The sequence below is a fragment of the Micropterus dolomieu genome, linkage group LG20, assembly GCF_021292245.1.
Source record: "Micropterus dolomieu isolate WLL.071019.BEF.003 ecotype Adirondacks linkage group LG20, ASM2129224v1, whole genome shotgun sequence".
In the NCBI taxonomy this organism is placed as follows: Eukaryota; Metazoa; Chordata; class Actinopteri; order Centrarchiformes; family Centrarchidae; genus Micropterus; species Micropterus dolomieu.
This window is the reverse complement of record NC_060169.1, coordinates 3,053,410-3,076,238: the sequence shown is the minus strand read 5'-3', so window position 1 is coordinate 3,076,238 and position 22,829 is coordinate 3,053,410. Positions and strand designations below refer to the sequence as shown.

Genomic DNA, 22,829 nt, shown 5'->3' with positions numbered 1-22,829 from the left:
GCCCAATTGGCACTAAGGGGCCTAAAGTGTGCCAAGAAAACATCCCCCACCCCATTACACCACCACCAGCAGCCTGCACAGTGGTAACAAGGGATGATGGATCCATGTTCTCATTCTGTTTACGCCAAATTCTGACTCTACCATCTGAATGTCTCAACAGAAATCGAGACTCATCAGACCAGGCGACATTTTTCCCGTCTTCAACTGTCCAATTTTGGTGAGCTCTTGCAAATTGTAGCCTCTTTTTCCTATTTGTAGTGGAGATGAGTGGTACCCGGTGGGGTCTTCTGCTGTTGTAGCCCATCTGCCTCAAGGTTGTGCGTGTTGTGGCTTCACAAATGCTTTGCCGCATACCTCGGTTGTAACGAGTGGTTGTTTCAGTCAAAGTTGCTCTTCTATCAGCTTGAATCGGTCGGCCCGTTCTCCTCTGACCTCTAGCATCAACAAGGCATTTTCGCCCACAGGACTGCCGCATACTGGATGTTTTTCCCTTTTCGCACCATTCTTTGTAAACCCTAGAAATGGTTGTGCGTGAAAATCCCAGTAACTGAGCAGATTGTGAAATACTCAGACCGGCCTGTCTGGCACCAACAACCATGCCGCGCTCAAAATTGCTTAAATCACCTTAAATCTTTCCCATTCTGACATTCAGTTTGGAGTTCAGGAGATTGTCTTGACCAGGACCACACCCCTAAATGCACTGAAGCAACTGCCATGTGATTGGTTGATTAGATAATTGCATTAATGAGACATTGAACAGGTGTTCCTAATAATCCTTTAGGTGAGTGTATATTTAAAAAAATCAACTCTGTAGAATTTTTATGTGGGAGGAAATTAATTTGACACGTTTGTTAAAAGTCACGGATAGAGGTAAAAAAAGACAACTGCACAGCGTTCCTTAAACGACAAAACAATATCGTCACCGTATGATTCCACTTAAAGTCAGTGTTGTCCAGTAAATAATAAATCTGTTCTGCGACTCACGGTGATGTGGTCAAACACTCTGAAGGTGGAGGTCCCGCAGCTGGAGGTGGTGGTGATGTGGTCTGGGTATCGTCGCACGGAGCCGCTCTGCCACTCACAGCTGCCGTCCCGTCCTGCAGCCACCACCTGGCCCTCGCGATCCTTCATATACACCGGCCCTTTCACACCATACCTGGAACGAGCACAGGTGTAGTCAGGACTGCCAGATTGGACCATTTTATTACACTGACCGTCAACTACTACAAAGCAGTACTTTCAATTAAAAATGCTCTTTTTGGGCAATTTTAAGTGTAATTTACCAAAAACAGCCCAAAGAATGTTTCCAAAATGTTAGGTTGACTAATTTTTAAATTCAAGATTGTAGCACATCTTATTTTTCAGTTATTTTGTTCCACCACAGATGAATACAGTCATGCAGAGTGGTCTCTTCAGGGTTAGTGCTTATTAAAAACCACACCATCCCAGAAAGCCTCGATTTGGTGATTTGCCGGTCAAATGATCTCTTACGTGTTTTTAAGAGTATTTAAATGATGAGGTACGAAGATGTGAAAACGCAATGAGACAACGGTTATATAGATTTTTAGATGCATCTAAATCAGATAGATTAGACCAGTTTAAAACTAAACTTTTAGATGTCACAACGTTCTTAGTGAGTATATTGTAAGTGTTACTGAAAAGCACCAAATCATTTTACAGTATCATAAATGATCGTTAATTTCCCACTCACCATAAAATATCATATCTTACTCAATACTTGCTTACTGTAAACACATCCTATGAAAAGAACAACAGTGTACGGTCTCGTGTCCTGATGTCTCTTCTTCATCTGAGCCAGAGAGCTTCATTAGTATAGTAAACTATTAGAGTTTATTCTGACTCAGTCTCTCTCACTCCACATCCGCTGCTGAAAATAGTCCCCAACAGCAGCACTATTTCCTCCTGTTTGAGAACAACAGCTTTTTCTCATTGAAACTATCTACTTGAGCCAGTTTTAAAGATTTATGTCTTCAGAAGGAACCAGCTGGCCTGGAGGTGAGAGCCACAGACAGGAAGAGAGAAAGTACTGAGAGACGAACTAACGCGTTGTTGGTTTTGGTCTTTTCGTGGAACTTGATGACAATAAGAAAAATAAAGTGTCATTCTCATCCAACAAAAAGTGAACAAATCTAATCTATCGTTAAGTCGGCGGCTCGTTTCTTACTCTGGGACAAACACCAACACGCCGTTGTCCCGGATAGAGTAGATGACAGCGTCCGCCACGCAGCCCTGGTCCGTCTGAGGGTCTCTTTCTTTGAAGAAGAGACACTGAAACAACCCTGTGGACAACTTCTGGGCCCGCTGGGCTGCCTGGAAAGGTCATACAGAGGTCAGAAGAGACTCTTTCACTTATATATATATAGAAAATAAAGCCACAGAACTACAGAACAGCACTGACCCAGTTCTTGCTGTTGATATGCTGAGCTATTCCTTCCAGTTCTTTGTGACTGGCTATCGCTTTCCCCGAGTCCACGCCTCTTTCCATGTCAATAGCTGCGGTGAGAAGGCGGTGGACCACGATGTCGGCATAGCGACGAATAGGTGAGGTGAAATGCGTGTAGCGGTCCAGAGCCAGACCTAAGACACAGAAAAATGGATGTCAGCAGTTACATTTTTTTGTCTGCGCTTTTTAGTTAAAATTTTTGCATCAAATCATAGTAATTAGACACATTCTATACCATAATGGTAGTACTGGTCTTGGGACTCAAGACCAGTAGAGAAGTACAGAGCCTGTGACATGGCTGTAGTGGCCATCATTCTCAGCAGCCTGTTCACCAGTGGGTCCTGCGGGTCCACAGCCTGGTCCAGAGAGTCAGCTAAGGTCTTGTTGGTCCTGTAGGAACAGAATTACATGTTGAAATATCAGCGTCTGTGACAGTTAAAATGCAGTGAGACAGATCGTCTCAGTCGAGTAATTGTTATGTGAATAAGCGCAACAGTTGTAGTTTTTCACTGGCAGAGGGCAGAGATTTTTTTTTTGGAACAGTCTTTGACTCCAAAACAACGTGCACTGCATGAAATTAGTAAAAATGCACCCGTTCAGCTTCCATACAGTCACCTGGTATCGATGGTGAATCCCCCCGCCGTGGCGCACTCCAGCAGCTGGCCGAAGAACTCCTGCCGTGGTGGCGGGTGGCGCCTCAGCAGGGCCTGATGAGGGAAGGTCTCCTGGATCTTGCGCGCCACCCAGTGGTTGGCGTAAATCATGCACTCGGCCACCGTCTCATGGACCTCCAGGGGCTGACGGGGGACGAGGGCTGTGATGTTCCTCTCCTCATCCAGCTGGGCACGCACCTGAGGAGCGATGGTGAAATGTCTGATTCAAACATGTGAAAGGATTAAAAAATACAGAACACATACTCAGGGGAGTTTTATGTAGTGAACAGACAGGGATGCATGTACATAGAGGGATCAGATGGGTACAAACTGTGTTACTGAAAAGCAAGTGTTTTTAACTAAGTCTTGAAAACAAAAACTCTTTAAACTTTACAAGAGCTCTGAGTGTAGATATTAAAGGATAAGGCTGGCAATATTGTCAACAAATCTCATGAAAAGACAAAAAAAACAACAATGAATGTATCTCCCAACACGTACTGTGTGTGTCACAGCCTGATTGACTTTTTCCTCTGAGCCACAGAGATCCATTGTGGTACCAAAAACTATTAAAAATACATAAGTCGGACAAATTCTTACTAGAGCACCAAATCTGGATTAATCCGCCGCTGAAAATAGTCCCCAACAAAAGAACTATGTCCTGCTGTTTGACAACTACAGTGAGCAGTTGTTTTAGGAAATTACTAGAGCCTTTTTAAAAATTTAACTCTATATTTGTGTCTTCAGAATGAACCAATGGGATTGGACCTGAGAGCCAGAAGGAGTGAAGTCAGAAACTATTGAGAGGCGGACAGAAGTTTTCCTTGAAGACAATGGCTGTTTTCTTCAGTTGTCATTATTGCAGGACTGTCAGTTTGAGTAATTCATCAATTCATCGCATAATTTTCACTGGCCAAGAAGCGACAAACAATTTTCACAACTGCACAGGAAGGTAATAGAGATGCTGTTATTCCAGGAGGATTAAATAAACATTGGTTATTTTGCAGCGGTGGGAGGGAAAATCTCTCTCTTGAAAGATTATGTCTTGAAGCAGAAAAGTTAATAATGGGAATGAGTCAACCTTTTTCCAGCCCTGTATAAACGAGCGCGAGCTGGAGATTAGAAATTATCAAAAGGTCAAGAGTCTTATGATGGAGTATTACTTTTTCTTATTGACAACATGCCGGTATTTGAGTGCCTCTTACTCTTAGAGTAGGAATTATGGTCAATGATCTGCAGTGAATGTTTAAATTTTTAAAACATAAAAAAGTTCCTGCCTTTACAACACTAAAGCAAGTTGTCTAACTAAACTAAAAGATAATATAAGTAAATTAACCGGTTTATTTTATTTATGGATCGTTACAAATACGTTCTAAAAGTTGCAAGTAGTCACACAGTGAGAAAACATAAATAATCAAGATGCATTGATAAATGTTTTATCATCAGCACTGTAGCTCTCTGAATCAGAATCAAACTCACAATATGCTCACAATAAAGCGTGCGCTGCAGTGTATGCACGCGTCCCGTCGTTTTATCCGCATTCATAAACCTGTGGATGCTTATTTTCATTTCTTTTCTTCAGGGGAATCCGATTACACGTTTACTGATGGCATTTTCCCGTGGGCCGCCTTATTGCCAACCACACAAAATACCCCAATGTATTTTAATGAGGACACCTACTGTATTGCAACTCAATCTATCACACATATCTAAATAAAACAAAAGACTTTATTAGAGAGCATCTTAAAGATGAAAATCATATTTTGACAGATAACCAGTTCTCTGCAGTTACACAGCCTTTTTTTTTTTTACAATATTCTAGCTGAAATTACTTCCTGATCTTGTATAAGATTAACACCTTTCTGCAGGCCTGGGTGTCAGGTTTTAAAAATAACTCCACTGTATTGGTCCTCAGTACAATTTGTCGTCCAACCAAAGACACATGGTGTATTTACTGTATGTAATCGTTAACCGGCGCTGCTTCAAGACAAACAAAAGCTGTTAGATTCTTTTTGTTTTGACAGAGCCGGATAGTAAAAGAGGAGAAACTAATCATACCTCCACCCCTTCCAGCTCCAGCGCACCTCCTCTGTCCCTCTGCGCCCGGAGGTGTCTGGCTACATGCGTCAGCGTCTCCAGGGCCTCGGTGAGCTGAGCTAGCTTAGCGTCCTTCTCCTCAGGCCCAAGCTCGGACAGCTCCGGTACCTCAGCCTCCTCTCCATTGAGGAGCGCCTGTGCCAGCTCGTAGTGGAGCTGGTAGGAGGAGCGGATGAGCGTGCGACCATACCACACCTTGTTGACTGCGAGGGTGTGTGCATCGAGCTCCCACAGCACGCTCATTGCATACCTGGAACATGTGCACGTTTAAATGTGTTCACAAATGTGTGCTAAATAAGTCAACACCTTCCAAAACATAATGCGGAGAACGTGGAGTTCACCAACCTGTCGACTCCACCCAGCAGAGAGCAGAGGTCTGCGCTGAGAACAGCAGGCAACATGTCGTACCTGCGGTCTGCCAGGTAGTAGGTCGTAGCCCTTAGAATGAGACAGATTGAGAATAATGTCAAGGGGGAAAACAGTAAACACTAAATAAGTAATGGTTTTTTCATGCATAAACAAATTTTTTTCAGAAGTTTTAAACCACACAAAAACTACACAGAGAGTGAACTTTATTTCTGTAGCACCTTTTAAACCAAGAATTACAAGGTCGCTGTGCAAAATACAATACCATGAATGAAGGTCAAACAGAGAAATAAAACTTAAAACCAGTGAATTAAAAAAATAAAATGGCAGCCTTCAAGTGTGGGTGTTAAAAATCAGTTGGCCCTCACAGCCTCTGATCTGATGCTGAGTGGGAGTCTTTGTCTAAAGCCTGGAACGTTTGATAATATTTTGTTGCCAGACCTGAGGGGTCTTCCTGCAGGAGTTACAGTCGTCAAAAGAATCTTGCACTGAATTGTTGCAGAGACATGTTCTCCATGTTTAGTGTTTGTCAGAAGCCTTGCTGCTGATTTCCGCACCAACTGTTTCCGCATCAGGTCCCATACAAGGACAAATATGAATACTATATTCATGGGGTGGACAAAATGATAAAGACACTTTGTCACACAGTACTGAGACATTTAATGATGATTAATAAAAGAGCGTGTGACTGATGCACCAGACTTTCAGGCACCAACATCCTGGCCTCTCTGTATTTGAATGGTGCCTTGAAAACTTGAAAAGCAAGGTGTTGTGAGGTGTTTCTGGTATTTCTTCCACCTTGTTATATATCGCACTTATACTATAATCCTACCGGCTCCTTACCTTGTACGTGCTTCCAAGTCAGTGAGTGAGCCCTCTGGGACAAAATGGGTGACATCTGCGATGTGGACTCCCAGCTCCAACAGCTTCCCGCCAGCGAGTCTACGCACCGACAACGTGTCGTCTACGTCCTCGCAGCCCTGCGGGTCGATGCTGAACACCAGGTGAGTCTCTCTGAGGTCCCGCCGCTCTGCCACCTGGGCAGGATCCATCCTCCAGGGCTTCTCACGAGTATTGACCGGCATCTCTCTGAGCTGATGACGGACAGACAGAATAAGACACAAGGTTACATAAGGTCTGGAAATCTTTCAAAAGCAGCAGTGCAACATTAGAACCAAAGTGAAGGGACATTTATAAATAATTTATTTTGCCTGTGCTTTGGGCTGAGAAGAGACCATCTGATATTGTGTGCTGTGCTGAGACACTTCTTTCACCAGAGGCCATTCTTTACTAGATAAAATTAGCAATTTGAATCTGAGCAGAAAGAAAAAAGAAAGCTATTTCACTCATTTAAGTCCTTGGACTGTCATATGAAAAAAGGAAATAAGAAAACATATGCTGTATGAATGTAGTTTCAACAAGGCTACTCCATTGCTCTGTCTACGGCACAATGGGCATTAAAACTGTTCTCATCTGGTAAATGTCTTTTACAAAGAATATGAGGCACCTACGAACTCTCATGGACTCTGTAATTCAAAATAAATTCAGCCAGCAAGGCGTCTAGGTGGCTTGCTCAGCATTTTCCCTAAAACAGTACAGTATTGTGTGGAGTTATCTTGTTAAAAAAGATTAAGTCTAACAAACAGGAGGAATGTCTTGCCTTATAAAATCCTCACTAAGTCTTCACACTGGTTATCTGTCTAAAACAGAATTAATTTCACAAATCTTTTATCAGTTTTTAAAATCACTGAACGGCTTAGAGACTAGCTAGTGAAGAAAGTGGAATATGAAGCAGCTTATATTTGTCAGGTGCCTATAAACTCAGTGTCTGCTAAATGTGTAAGTAGGCAATTGGTTCCTAAGCTTAACAAATTTGCAAGAGATAATAAGCCAGAAGTTGTGTTTTTCAGCTTGTGGGCAAAATAATGACTTGACGCAGCTTTAAATGAATTGATGTTTGGATAATGAAAGTTTGGCTTCCTTTCTGACCTGTGCATCTGAGAAGGGAGGCACGTGGATGCAGTTCTCTATGAGGATGGTCTGGACCTCTGTCTCAAGCTCTCCAGCCCGACCAAGCACCCGCACACTGTGGCCGTTGGGATAGAGCGACGTGCTTTCCCAAGAGTCAATGCGCACCACCAGTCTGTGGTCCTGGGTAAAGAAGACAAGATGCAAGAGTTTAAATTAGCACTGGCCACATTTTGAGACAAACCGGTCAATTTCAGGGAAACATAGATGAACAAACTTTAGTGCCCAATTTTTCACGAGGAGCATAATGTTGAATGTTGTTTTTTTTATCCCATTTGTTTATTCTAAGAAAATTATTCTCTTACCAAGATCACATTTTTTACATAATTATTTTAGTAGTAGATATAATTATGCAGCAAACTCCTTCAAACCTGAATTCTATTGAACGGCCAGCAGGGGGCAACTCTTCTGGTTGCAAAAAGAAGTCCTGTTCCATTAGAAATAATGGTAAAATGAGGCTACTTCTCAGCTGATTTATTACCTCGGTAAACTCTTTCCTGATGAGTTTATTGTCTCAGTCGCTAGTTTACAACATGATGTTCATTTAGTAAATGATGGTCCCATTTAGAGGAACATAGACCATAAAGCAGAGTATGCTTCAGGCCGGGATTATCTATGATTAACAAGTCATTACCTTGGCGATCTGTCAATCAAGCTAGAGTGACTCGTACACACGGCACTGTGTACATTTTACTAGCGTTGAAAAAGCATATTAGGACTTGGCTGTTCACATTCTCTGGTGAGTGCATTTACACTGAACAAAGTTATAAATGCAACACTTTTGTTTTTGCCCCCACTCATCATGAGCTGAACTCAAAGATCTAAGACTTTCTCTACGTACACAAAAGGCCTATTTCTCTCAAATACTGTTCACACATCTGTCAAAATCTGTTAGTTAGCACTTCTCCTTTGCCGAGATAATCCATCCACCTCACAGGTGTGGCATTTCAAGATGCTGATCAGACAGCATGGGTACTGCACAGGTGTGCCTTAGGCTGGTCACAATAAAAGGCCTTAGGCTGGCCACAATAAAAGGCCTTAGGCTGGCCACAATAAAAGGCCACTTCAAAATATGCAAAGGAGAAGTGCTCACTAACACAAATTTCAACAGATGTGTGAACAATATTTGAGAGAAATAGGCATTTTGTGTACATAGACAAAGTCTCAGATCTTTGAGTTCAGCTGATGGGGGCAAAAACAAAACGGGTGACGTCACGATACGGTTACATACAGTCTATGGCAAAAACCCAGAAGTGACCCCAGTGTGTCATTGGCCCAAATGAGAGTGAATAAAGTTTTAAGAATGGTTTATAATGTCGGCAACCTTTTATGAGTTTCTGACTGAAAAGCAGTAGCAACATGCAGCCAAGCCACACCTGCAGAGCGTCAGCCTGCTGAGTACTGATTCGGATCTTGGGGATGCGATGGTCCCAGGGTACAACCAGGATGCGCTGGGAATTCCTGCTCTGGGACTGGGTCCCCTCTCTGGGGGGAAAAGTTACCACATAGTCCCTCCAATTCCTCTGCAGGATCCCCACAACACGGCCTGTGGATTTTAATATCACAAATCAATACAGAGACCCTAATAATATGTTGCATGTTCTAGTTTCAAAATTTCAAAATACCAGTATAGTCAGCTGATACCAGTTAATGCAGTGCTTTACAACCACACATCTGCCAATATTAAAATTTCATAGTGTGACTTTCTTGCCCAAACTTAACCTGGTGTATGATTATTTTGATAAATATTTAAAGAAATGGGATAATTCTAAACAGTATTCCAACATAGGGCTGGGAAATCAAACAATAATGATAATTAATCAATTACAATATAACAAATGTTTAATAAATGTTTGATTTAATTACTATGAATCACAAACGAATTAGCACTTCATTTTTCTATCACGATATTTATTCTGTTGAGGAAAAGGGACTGAAAAAAGATTTTATTATAATTGTTTTGAATGTTCTTCTACAGAAGGTTTAAGTTATTCAGTGTTTGTTCGGACCATAAAGAAAAGTTTAAAACCACATTTAACGATCTGGTTTCTTATTTTTTCACTCAATAACAAAAATCAGCCCTTAAACTTTCAAGAAATAATGATTTGACATTTATCAATATTGAATGATATGAAATGTATTATGTATTATCATGATAGCATTTCTGGCCATATCAACCAGCCCTATTCAAAGGTGATGACCATGAAGAAAAAACAAAAACATATGTTAAACATGGCCACATGATCAGCTACACCAAAAACTAGCCGTCTCTTTCTCGGCCCATTGCTTAACTTTCCTCTAACTTTCAGTGAAATCTGTCCACTAGTTTTTGAGATATCCTTTATACTAACAGACAAACAAAGAGGACAGAAAATAAAACAGCATTATTACTGAAGTTCAGTCTCTATGGAGGGTCCCACCTGTCGGCATGGGTTTACTCTCATTTTCCTCTCCGCTCTTCTCGTCCCCCTGGCTCTCAGTCAGGGCTGTGACCTTCCCTCTCCACTCACTCTTTGGAAACAACTCCACCGCAACCGAGTCGCCGTGCACGGCTCTGTTGCGATTCTTAACGCCGTACACCAACACCCCCCGACTCAGATCTGAGACGGATGAGGGACAGGAAAAGGTGAGACAGACGGCAGAGAGGACAAAAAAAGCGGCAAGGAAAAAAAAAAAAGAAGTGGAGTGGGGTGAGGAGAAATGGGTGAAGAGAGCCAACAAATCCAGTCACCACAAAATGAGAGGTTTGTTTGTTTGTAGCGATAGCTGAATGTGGCTGTGGTCAGTACAGTATTCAGCATGTAGTTGGTTTTGCACCTGTGTTCTTGCTAGAGAGACCCTCCGTCATGATTGAAGCTTCATTCTGTGCCCGGTGCTTGCTGACGTTCAGAGTACCCTGATAAAAAGGAAAGAAAGGTAGGATTTATTTTGATTTTATAAACATTAATAATCTAGTTTAATTCACCAGTCATAATTAGAGGTTACGATCCTCAGTTCTATTCAAAACGTCTTGTTGATACTGTCCTTGATCAGCCCCAGTGCTTTAGAGGCGAGACCTGGCAAATGTGTGAAACGGTCCTCCTTTCTTTTGCTACTTCCTGTACCCTCAAATGCATGAATACCATCACCACTGACTAGTGTTGTAGTACTTAAGACCACTTTTTGATGGTCTCTGTCTCGTCTCGGACTCGACCGAATTTGGACTCGGTCTTGTATCAGTCTTGAGGACATTGAGGACTCGGGATTTTATTTCAAGACCAGTCAAGACCATAACCTTTGGAATATCAATAAATTCCTTTCGCATTGTCTGATTTATTTGTTAACGTCCTAACTTTGATTGGATATAAAATTTATGGCTTCAAATGTAACCAATAACGCCAATTAAAAATCTGTTGTTACCATTTACAGCTGTCATCCCTCCCCGCCCCCCTTTACACGCACTCTCAACTGTTTAAGAAATGTTTGATTTAATTCATTTGAATCACAAATGAAAAAAGACTGAAAAACATCCATCCATCGTCAACCGCTTATCCTGCGTACAGGGTCGCAGGGGGCTGGAGCCAATCCCAGCTGACAATCCCAAAGGCAGGGTACACCCTGGACAGGTCGCCAATCCATCGCAGGGCCACACATAGACAGACAACCACTCACACTCACATCCACACCTAAGGACAATTTGGGAGACACCAATTAACCTAGCCTGCATGTCTTTGGATGGTGGGAGGAAGCCGGAGCAACCAGGGTTTGCTAACCACTGCACCACCACGCCGCCCGGACTGAAAAACATATTTTACTTAATTTAACTCGTGCATTTTTGTAGAAAAAAGATTTTATCATGATAGTGTTGAAAGTTCTTATCTTAGATTTGTGAAGTGATCCTCTGTTTGGCATCAAGTGTTTGTTCTGACCACGATGAGTAGTTTAAAACCACAATTACCATCTGCCTTTAAATTTGAAAGAAAGAAAGGTTTGACATTTATCCTGTTAATTATTGATATCGCCCCGGCCCTGGTGTTAAGTGGATGGTCAGCATGCAAAAGGAGAGTTGAATAAAGATGCTTACATTGATTTCAGCTCTTGTTTGTATGTGGGTGTTTTTCATCTGATAAGTACCTGTGATCTCGTTCCACATTTTATTGCGTGTCATGTAATGTGGGGAACTGGTCTTGGTCTTGTCTCGGTCTCGATAAACTCTGGTCTTGGTCTTGACTTGGTCTCGGTTTGGGCGGTCTTGACTACAACACTTCTACTGACAATATTACTTAAAATACTTGTAGAATTACCTAATTCAAGAAAGTTTAAAGTGTCTACAAGATTTTAATAATGGTAGCTACGTGTAAGTCAATGCCAGGCACAAGAGTGCAGTTTTACTGGATGTTTTGTGTGTTTTTCCAGAAACATTTTAAGAAGTCTTTTGTTTTCTTCTTGCCCAACTTCATAACTGTTGTTCTAAGACTCACTAGGCATAAACCAATAGGTGAACTGTACCTGAATGTACCGTCCAGACTTGATTCCAGCCTCCAGGACTTCAGAAGGCAGATGTTCAGTAAACTCTTTCTGCGAGCCCTCGCTCTCCTTCTCTTGCAGCGCCTGGGAAATGGAGCTGTACAGCTCATGGGCTGCCTGCAGCTCCGGCCAGAAGTTTTGCAAAAAATCCTGGCAAATAAAACAACACATTTCAGAAGTGGCAAAACGGATCATGGTGTTAGGTAATGATGATTGATAATTACGACAGAATACTGACGTTGACTTCTGTTATGAAGGCTTGACAAGTTTCATTCTCAAGGTTCAAATTTAAAATAAAAGACCTCCATAGTTCTAATGAATTCCCTGCAGGGGCCCAATTTGTGGTTCTTTTACACTCAAGTTCAGTTCAGTCAGCAATGGGTTTCAAAGTAAGAGGAGCCACAGGCTCCTGAAATATTTTCCCCATTCTAAATCTCTATTTCCAAGTTTTCTTTTAATGATATCCTGAATGTTCTTTATCATAGAAACACAAGAGTCTCCTGGATATTTTAAAGATACTGTAGGTTTATGTTATGGCCAGCAGCATCATTTCTGAGATATCCCCGTCAGTCCTGATTAACGGATGGTTCTAAATACTACAAAACCCATCAGAGGCTGGGGTCAGTGCTGTAGCTAATTCATTCAGCACTCCATTGGTGGAAATGGGAACAAAACCCAGCACCATAGTTGTCAAACTGCATCCAAAAGTGTCCTAGAATGTGAAAGTTAACTAATTTAAACTGTTGAATGTTTTATTAGGTTTCTGCTAAGTGTATTCTTTTGGTTCAACTCAGTAAGCAGCAGACATATCAGAATTTTAAGCTTGGTGATTGGATGGTTGTTACCAAAAATGCACCTCGAGTGTTTTAGCAGATACACCTTTGACTTTTTAATTCAGAAACTAAATATTTCGTAGCGTAGTTCTTCATCTTCAACCACAGAGAGAGAGTTTCATGTCCATCCAAGCCTTGAAGTACCTGTCATCTAGCAGTGCCTGTGAGAAAACGGACGGGACTTTTACGTTTTTTGACCCCTGAAAGAACCCCTCCCACTTTGTTACTCTATTCTGACAGTTCAGTTGTCATCACTCATTTCTCCTGCAGTTATACTGCAACATCTATATGAACTGCATCTGTAAACTTCACACAAACATCAGCTCTCTGCTAAAACAGGATAAAAATACAAATAGAAAATGAACTGGATGTATGCACAGCTACACTACAAATCCACTTAATACTAAAATAACTCCATAATGCTGTTTACTACTAAGATCTGTTAATACACAGGTGGTACTGAACACCTCTGTCTGTCCACCCATCTGCTTACGTCATCATATACTGCTGCTAAAAGGCAGACAAGACAAAAAAGAAATTACTGCTTTTTTCTCAGAGCAAGCCGTTTATAGAATTTCCATGAAGCTACCTGTGATTCATCACAGCTTCTCAACACAACTCTTAGCGCTCTACTGAGTCATACTGTCGCCACTTCATCAAAACTTCTACTTTTCCAATAGCATAGTAGCTGCTGAGGAGCTCAAAGGAGCGATATGGACGGAAGACAATTGGGCGGTACAAAATCCCTTCAGCTTTTATGCTGTTGCATATAAAAGATTTAGGATTTAAGGGGCAAACAATTAAGTAAGATCATCTGGAGATACACTAATTACATAGATTACTGATGTACATATGTTTTAATAGTCTTTTGTTCTTGCTTTGTAGACCTAAGTTGGTTGGACTCATTACCTTCATCCTCTAATAGATAATTCTGTGATGTCTTAGTGGGCTGGGCGATAAAAAATTAAACATAGTTTATCAACTAGGAATCGTATTGTGATTATATGATGTTATTGTAGGGCTGTGCAATAAAACAATAATGATATTTATCGTGATATAACAATAAACGTTTGATTTAATTAATTTGAATCATGAACGAATTAGCACTTCATTTTTCTAATAAGATATTAATTTTGTTAAGGGAAAAAAAAAGATTTTACTTAATTTTACTTCGGAGCAAAAACCAGCCTTTAAGCTTGAATGAAATAATGATTTGACATTTATCATGATAATTATCGAATGATATGAAATGTTTTATCGTGATAACATTTTTGGCCCTTTGTTACTGCGCTACACATTTTAAGGTATATCTGTAGAACAAATGAATCTGTGTTTAGAGGAGGATTCATTTTCAACAGTCTACAGACCGACTTCCTGCTTCAACTTTGATCCACCGTCCTGTAGATGTGTACACACAATGTTCCCTTATAATGAGCGGTAATTACAGACACTTTCAGTTTAACCACCAAATAAAGTGGTTTAGATAATTGTGGCTCGTTTCCAACCCGTCTGATCGCCTGATTGCTCTCTTTTCTTGAACATCTTTTTAGCCATGTTGCTGTGTTCCTACATGTTTTTTTTATTATTGTATAAGTCTTTTGTTTCATGTAAAGCAAAACAGTGGAATAATTTTATCTTTGATATTGCATACATTTCCCATAATATGTTTTAATGATATTGATACAGATTTCAACCAAGTACCAACATGACTCAAATTTCATTCCTGACTTTGGAAACATCAGGTGGGAAAACAATTTTACTACAAGCTCCATTTAGCTGCTGTGTCATAGAAGCACTCGGGAAAACATTACAACATCTACAGGGAAACTGGGCATCTGCTGAGGAAATAATTTGATACTAAATTCACATTGTGGTAAGATTGTTTCCTCATATTGATTTCAAACATGTTGCAAGTGTCCACAAAACATTAAATTAGTATATTGGGGATTTCTGTTTATTGAGTACGTTTGGTCAACACACCGCAGTCTGTCACGAAGAAACATTATCTATTACTTTGGCTCTGACCTCCTTTAATATAAAACAGTGGCTGACGTTAAACAGTTGAGCTTCAGATTTATGGATGTTTGAGGGGTTTTTCTGTCAATACTAGGCACCAGTGTAGGAATCTTTCCTCTTCTGAATGCAGCAGGAAAATGATAGGGCTTCTGTAGTGTTTACCCAAAATAGATTAAACACCATCAACTTAAAGCTGAACGCTGGGTGTTTGAAATTCAGTGTGCTGGAGACAGAATAACATGACTTACCATAAAACTTTAATCAAAAGCCTAGTCCCAATTAGACGCCTCTCCCATTTAGTGGCCTGGTGTGGCTACACGTTTAGATAAACGCAGGTCTCAATTACAAGCCTGGTCTACTTTTTATTGAAGTTCTTTGGATGTATAAAACCTCTTATGACGTTAGGGTTGGGTATTGTTTAAAATTTTACAATACCAGTACCAAAACCAGTACCCTTAAAGTGACACCGATACCAATAGAGTACTTCATTCGATATGGAACGCAGCAATCGTTCAGTGACAAGTGTTAAATGGTACCAGATACAGAGAAGTGTTAAATGATACCAGAAGATGAAACCAACGGAAAGCCAAGCTCGTAGTGATAAACTTGCAGAAGTGACAAACATGCCTTAGACCGCAGCCGAAAGCGAAGGGGCTGTTAAAATCTTTTTTTATACAGTTTATGGTGCAGGCACGTTAGGAAAAAGAGCCGTGAACTTCTCTTTCTTTTGGTATGTTTGGCTGCAAGCAAAACCACATAAAAAGGTCATTTTTTGCCGCGATCTGATTACAAAAAGTATCGACTGAAGTGCCGGTTTGACTGGAGACGTTTCGATTCTACTCGACACTGGGGTGTTTTGGTCGATACCGCAAAAGGTATCGAGTGGCGATACACATCCCTACTCAGATTAGCCACACATCGTGTAAACGGTAATGCACAGGTATGTCATGTACCTGGACGGAGATGACGTACACTCCAGAGTTCAGGCTGCCGTACTGAGCAATGGCATCCCGGTCCTCTGTGATCATCACTATATCCTTCATACCTGCCAGGTGGTTATGGTACCATACTGCTGCAGTGTACACACACCTACAACACACACACACACACACACACACACACACACACGGTTAATTCACAAGCACCAGATGCATGCAGACAGGCCTAAACCTGGATATTCTGTGTTTAGTTACTCTAGCGTATAAATGAACACCATCTTTAACTCAAAATGGTTGTTCAACATTATAAAGAATACACACATCATTTATGGTTCTATTTACTGTCTTGTTTATGCAATAAACTCATTTCATGACAGCAGATTGCATCTAAAGACTTCTGTCTTTTAAAGTAAACTGAAAAAAGTTGGGGGACAAAATAATGCATAACATTGGCGGACCACATCATCAAGAGCCATGACTATGACTTAATCTATTAGGACAAAAATCATGGTGGTAAGCACTGCAGCATTTTTACTGTGCCTAATTATTTCTTCCTTCTGGATTACAGGTAAAGTGCTAGAAGCTGGTGCCTGCACTGTTGTTGCTTGCGGTACCCTCACAAATACCAAATTCTTTTTGTTTCCTCTTTTCACATTGAAACTTTTGATATATGGATTTTGTCAACTGGTCTGCTTTGTTTTTTTTTTTTTACAGCTGGAAATCAATAAAAATAAATCAAAGCATCAGCACACTTGTCTCATTGCATGCACCCATTTTAACTTCTAATACAGACCTTTGGCACAGCATTACATTTCAATAATATTTTACTACTGAATGGAGGAATAAACGTTCAATTGTGTGGTTTATGTGCTCAAATCTGCGGGGGCGTTGTAGAGCACACACTGTTCAAAACATCCTGACACACTTTATGTAGAAAACAAGTATACACAATGAAGTCTATCATAAAGTCTTCACAGCACATCTGTCATTTTCAATCGAGCGCTCCTGCTCTCTTTGTTATTTTACTTGTTTTCTACCTGAAATGGAGGAAAAACATCTTTGGAATTACTGAAATTGCTTCTTCAGCCCCTATGGAGACAAGCTATTGTAAACGTTTGATTGACAGCTTAGCCAGTAGGGGGACCCTCAGTGTCATATGGTTCTGCACTGCCAGCCTCTTTTGAACAAGTTGAACTAAAGTTTGAATAAATTCATAGGTTATGCACCGCTAAACTAAATTTTTAAATTTCATTTAAAACCTGCTGAAGGATCCAGATGAGGATAAATCAACAATTTTACAATGAGAATTAATGAAAGTGAAATCCAGTGGCAGTACTGGCTTTACTTTACTTACTGTCTGGAGTTTATACTGAATTAATTAACTGAGTTTTACCATACAGTTACAACTTTACTTCTATACTACTTACATAAATAAAACAATGTAATACTGACATTTAATTAATTTTTGGACGCTTATATAGTTGATTGCTCTTGATTGGACAGCTGCTTGTTCTGATTGTACTAGTGTGAGCGGTTCAATGACGGCAGTGTAATGAGCACTGACCTGGTCTGCCACTTCTCCTGGCTCTCCCCCTTCTCTCGCGGACAATAGGAATACTCTTGGAATTCATTGGCAAACAGCACACAGTCATGTCGAGGGTCTTTGAGCAGGTTTCGCAAACGGTTGTACTGCCTGCACAAACACACACCCACAACAGGAAAAAAAACAAAACAAACAAACACTGAGACATATCATACAGACAAAACAATTAATATAGTAGATTAAAATAACCTCAACATCTTGGTATGCACAATCCTGCCAAGAGTAGGATGAGAACACTGATACCACTCTCACATCTTTACTGTAATATCAAGCCACCAGCCGGTTAGCTTAGCTTAGCACAAAGACTGGAAACAGAGTTAAACAGCTGGCTCCGTCCAAAGGCAACAAAATCTGCTTACCAGTACCTCTAAAGCTCACTAATATAATATATGTATGTCTCATTTGTTTAATCAGTACATTACCAGTCCAGTACATAACCCTTACAGAAAATGCGTCGTGTTCACACTTTGGTTTACATAGACTAAACACACGATATGTAGCGTATTAGTGAGCTTGTGTGCTGGCAAGTGGATTTTGTTCCCTTTGACAGAGCCAGGCTCGCTCTTTCCCCTGGTTTCCAATCTTTGTGCTAAGCTAACTTAACCAGCTGCTGAGGATAGCTTCATATTTATGTAAATAAGAGTGGTATCAATCTCGTCATCAAACACGAAAAGGAATTTTCACAAAAGTATGTCAAATAATTTCTTTAATATATCATGTTTGTGATTCTGTAACATAAACAACTATAAAATAAATAACAAAACTTCTTTATTTGTGTAATGGGAATGCAGAATTATCCTTCGGAAGAAGGAACGTAAGCCCCAAAGTGTGACTAAACTAATGTAAAATTTCAATTAATAGCCCAGGCTTTTATTTGCTTAAATCAATGAACTTACCCTGCCTATATTTGGGACAGGCCTTTAATTCCTTCACCATGCTGGTAAATCTGAATGGATTAGACTTGCTCATTGTTCTGTACAATGAATTTAATGATTAAATTGTGGAGAATAAAACTGATCTAACGATGTGTCCATACTGACAAAAGTTTTAATATTCATATTTATACGCACGATCCAAGCAGCTTAGCTCAAGCAGGTGACCCGGCGGGCTTTAAGAGGTTTTATACATCCAAAGAACTTCAATAAAAATTAGACCAGGCTTCTACTTGTGATCTGCCACACCAGGCCACTAAATGGGACAAGAGTCTAATTGGGACTAGGCTTTTGATTAAGGTTTTATGGTAAACTAAAGAAGGTAGATGGTTTCACAGTGATGAGGAGCACTAGGTTTTTTAATACATAGGATAAGCATATTACTATGCTTATAGTAGAAGTATCTTACTATATATTATGAGACAATTATTGTTAGATATAAAAATACGGGTTGATGGAAAAGCAAAGCTGAAAAGAAACTTAAAGGTCACACACACACACAGAGTGCTGCTTCCTGTGGTCAGCCTGTGTGCTGAAGTGAACGGAAAACTGCAATTACTGACACAGTATGGCATCAGCATATGCTCCACCAGCCACTTCTACCTAACATTATCAAAAGTGAAGCTTCATCATATTAATGATGCAACATTTTAGAAGCGCAGCGTAAGCAGAAATCAAAAACGAAAGCAGAGGTCATGTGGGACTCCTTATTTACAGTGTTCATCAAGTTTGTCAAAAGCACTCCAGCGTGTTTGTGTGGGAAGAAGTATTTCAAGTCACAAGTCTCGTTTAGCTTCGTCAGCTAAGCTTTGATATAATGAGGTTGACCCCTACCCACTCTTTGCACACTTTGTGCAGGTAGATTGTCATTATAGGTTTAATTCAAAAGCGGCTTCAGGAATTAAAGGTCTTGACCACAGGACCTGTCCTGTCTCCTTCAGGGTGCCTGAAGCTGAAGTGTTTGCATTTGCTGGTAGAAGAAAAGGCTGCGATACTGACCACCAGTATGCTTGTTTTGAGATATGTCAACAGACAACTAAGTGCAAGGCTTAAAGGACTCACGACGGCTTCCCACACATTAACAAACCTCAATTAAACGATATACTATATAAAGTGCTTGCCCCCTTCCCGATTTCTTATTTTTTATTCTGTTTGTCACACTGAAATGTTTCAGATCCTCAAACAAATTGAAATATTAGACAAAGATAACACACGTAAGCACAAAATCCAGTTTTTAAATCATTCAATTATCATTAAAGGGGGAAAAATCCAAACCTACATGGCCCTTTGTGAAAAAGTGATTGCCCCCCCCCTGTTAAAATATAAATCAACTGTGGTTTATCAAATCTTTAGAAAGCTGAGTTCCATTTCTGTAGCCACACCCAGGTCTGATTACTGCCACACTTGTTCTCAATCAAAAAATCACTTAAATAGGACCTGCCTGACAAAGTGAAGTAGACCAAAAGATCCTCAAAAGCTAGACATCATGTTGCGATCCAAAGAAATTCAGGAACAAATGAAACACAGTAATTGAGATTTATCAGTCTGGAAAAGGTTATAAAGAAATTTCTAAAGCTTTGGGACTCCAGCGAACCACAGTGAGAGCCATTATACACAAAAGGCGAAAACATGGAACAGTGGACATGGAACTATTCAAAGTCCTGACCTGAAACCTATCGATGTTGTAGCATGACCTTAAAAAAGAGGTTAAGGCTCAAACTCTCCAATGTGGCTGAATTAAAACAATTCCGAAAAGATTAGTGGGCCAAAATTCCTCCACAGCGCTGTAAAAGACTCACTGCCAGTTATCGCAAACACTTGATTGCAGTTGTTGGGTTTAGGGGGCAATCACTTTCACACAGGGCCATGTAGGTTTGGATTTTTGTTTTCCCTTAATAAAAACCTTCAAAAACTTCATTTTGTGTTATCTTTAATATTTCAATTTGTTTGATCTGAAACATTTCAGTGTGATAAAAATGCAAAAAAAATAAATAAAAATCTGGAAGGGGGCAAACACTTTTTCACACCACTGTATATTGTGCACCTGTTCAGTCAGCATGCTGTGTTGCGATTGTACCTGCGTCCTTTGCTGTGCTGCACAGCCTGGCAGGCGGTCTGGGTGAAGATGATGCCCTGCAGCTCTCTGAACTCCAAGATCTCCAGATAGTCAACCACCACTCCGACATCAGGTACCACATAGTGTGTCAAATCTCCCGGCAGCACCTTTCCATCTGCTTGGGAAGTAATTGATCATTTGTTTTTGTTTTTTTTGTGTGTGGTTCACTTCAACATAGGGCTGGGTAATAAAACAATAATAATTAAATTTAGATCATTTTAATTAGATTTTAATTTTCCTGTAACAATATCACAAATGTTCAATAAATTTTTCATTTAATTTGAATCATGAATGAATTAGCACTTAGTTTTTATATTCTATTTTGTTGAGGAAAAGGGACTGAAAATATCTTAGATTTACTCGTCCATATTGGTTGAAAAAATGTTATCATAGTTCTGAATGTTCTACCTCAGATTTGGTAAGTGATCCGCTGTTTGGCATAAGTGTTTTTGTTCTGACCATGAAGAAAAGTTTAAAACCACAATTAACCATCTGGTTTCTCCAACTTTTCACTCAACTTTGACATCTGGGGTGGTGATGGTGTAGTGGATAAGACACATGCCTTTGGTGTGAGCGACCTGGGTTCAAATCCACTATGAAACACCAATGTGGCCCTGAGCAAGGCACTTAACCCCTAGCTGCTCCAGGGGTGTGCAACCTCTGACATGTATAGCAATTGTAAGTCGCTTTGGATAAAAGCGTCAGATAAATGTAAAAACCATACGTTTATCCTGATAATTATCTATCGTATTAAATTTATATTTTATCTTATCTATCTTAAGCCCTACTTAAACAGTGTCTAACAGTTTAACTCTGATACAATCATATTGTAAGTTAATATCATAGACTACCTACAAGTTAGAAACTGTCCATGTTTGGAAGGGGTACATACAGGTGCTGGTCATATAATTAGAATATCATCAAAAAGTTGATTTATTTCAGTAATTCCATTCAAAAAGTGAAACTTGTATAATGTATAATATAATTCATTCCACACAGACTGATATATGTCAAGTGTTCATTCCTTTTAATTTTGATGATTATAACTGAAAACTAATGAAAACCCCAAAATCAGTATCTCAGAAAATTAGAATACTGTGAAAAGGTTCAATATTGAAGACACCTGGTGCCACACTCTAATCAGCTAATTAAATCAAAACACCTGCAAAGGCCTTTAAATGGTCTCCCAGTCTAGTTCTGTAGGCTACACAATCATGGGGAAGACTGCTGACTTGACAGCTGTCCAAAAGACGACCATTGACACCTTGCACAAGGAGGGCAAGACACAAAAGGTCGTTGCTAAAGAGGCTGGCTGTTCACAGAGTTCTGTGTCCAAGCACATTAATAGAGAGGCGAAGGGAAGGAAAAGATGTGGTAGAAAAAAAGTGTACAAGCAATAGGGATAACTACACCCTAGAGAGGATTGTGAAACAAAACCCATTCAAAAATAACACAAAAATGTCAGTGCTTCAAGAACCACCACGCACAGTCGCATTCCTTGTGTCAAGCCACTCAACAAGACACAGCGTCAGAAGCGTCTCGCCTGGGATAAAGACAAAAAGGACTGGACTGCTGCTGAGTGCTCCAAAGTTATGTTCTCTGATGAAAGTAAATTTTGCATTTCCTTTGGAAATCAAGGTCCCAGAGTCTGGAGGAAGAGAGGAGAGGCACAGAATCCACGTTGCTTGAAGTCCAGTGTAAAGTTTCCACAGTCAGTGATGGTTTGGGTGCCATGTCATCAGCTGGTGTTGGTCCACTGTGTTTTCTGAGGTCCAAGGTCAACGCAGCCGTCTACCAGGAAGTTTTAGAGCACTTCATGCTTCCTGCTGCTGACCAACTTTATGGAGATGCAGATTTCATTTTCCAACAGGACTTGGCACCTGCACACAGTGCCAAAGCTACCAGTACCTGGTTTAAGGACCATGGTATCCCTGTTCTTAATTGGCCAGCAAACTCACCTGACCTTAACCCTATAGAAAATCTATGGGGTATTGTGAAGAGGAAGATGCGATACGCCAGACTCAACAATGCAGAAGAGCTGAAGGCCACTATCAGAGCAACCTGGGCTCTCATAACACCTGAGCAGTGCCACAGACTGATGGACTCCATGCCACGCCGCATTGCTGCAGTAATTCAGGCAAAAGGAGCCCCAACTAAGTATTGAGTGCTGTACATGCTCATACTTTTCATGTTCATACTTTTCAGTTGGCCAACATTTCTAAAAATCCTTTTTTTGTATTGGTCTTAAGTAATATTCAAATTTTCAGAGATACTGAATTT

At 40.3% G+C, this 22,829-nt stretch overlaps 1 protein-coding gene across 1 annotated transcript in view; it reads right to left on the bottom strand.

Annotated features, from left to right (window-relative positions):
- Nucleotides 1-22,829, bottom strand: part of dis3l (DIS3 like exosome 3'-5' exoribonuclease) — a 24,667-nt gene that overhangs the window by 296 nt on the left and 1,542 nt on the right. The window contains exons 2-17 of the mRNA XM_046033212.1: nucleotides 20,511-20,664; nucleotides 17,463-17,591; nucleotides 15,914-16,049; nucleotides 12,094-12,261; nucleotides 10,423-10,501; nucleotides 10,026-10,205; nucleotides 8,982-9,151; nucleotides 7,567-7,728; nucleotides 6,421-6,671; nucleotides 5,557-5,649; nucleotides 5,173-5,461; nucleotides 3,080-3,315; nucleotides 2,700-2,854; nucleotides 2,420-2,598; nucleotides 2,186-2,331; nucleotides 985-1,156 (exon numbers count right to left, since the gene is read on the bottom strand). Of these exons, the coding sequence (XP_045889168.1) occupies nucleotides 985-1,156; nucleotides 2,186-2,331; nucleotides 2,420-2,598; nucleotides 2,700-2,854; nucleotides 3,080-3,315; nucleotides 5,173-5,461; nucleotides 5,557-5,649; nucleotides 6,421-6,671; nucleotides 7,567-7,728; nucleotides 8,982-9,151; nucleotides 10,026-10,205; nucleotides 10,423-10,501; nucleotides 12,094-12,261; nucleotides 15,914-16,049; nucleotides 17,463-17,591; nucleotides 20,511-20,664 (2,699 nt within the window). The remainder of the gene's footprint in view (nucleotides 1-984; nucleotides 1,157-2,185; nucleotides 2,332-2,419; nucleotides 2,599-2,699; nucleotides 2,855-3,079; nucleotides 3,316-5,172; nucleotides 5,462-5,556; nucleotides 5,650-6,420; nucleotides 6,672-7,566; nucleotides 7,729-8,981; nucleotides 9,152-10,025; nucleotides 10,206-10,422; nucleotides 10,502-12,093; nucleotides 12,262-15,913; nucleotides 16,050-17,462; nucleotides 17,592-20,510; nucleotides 20,665-22,829) is intronic.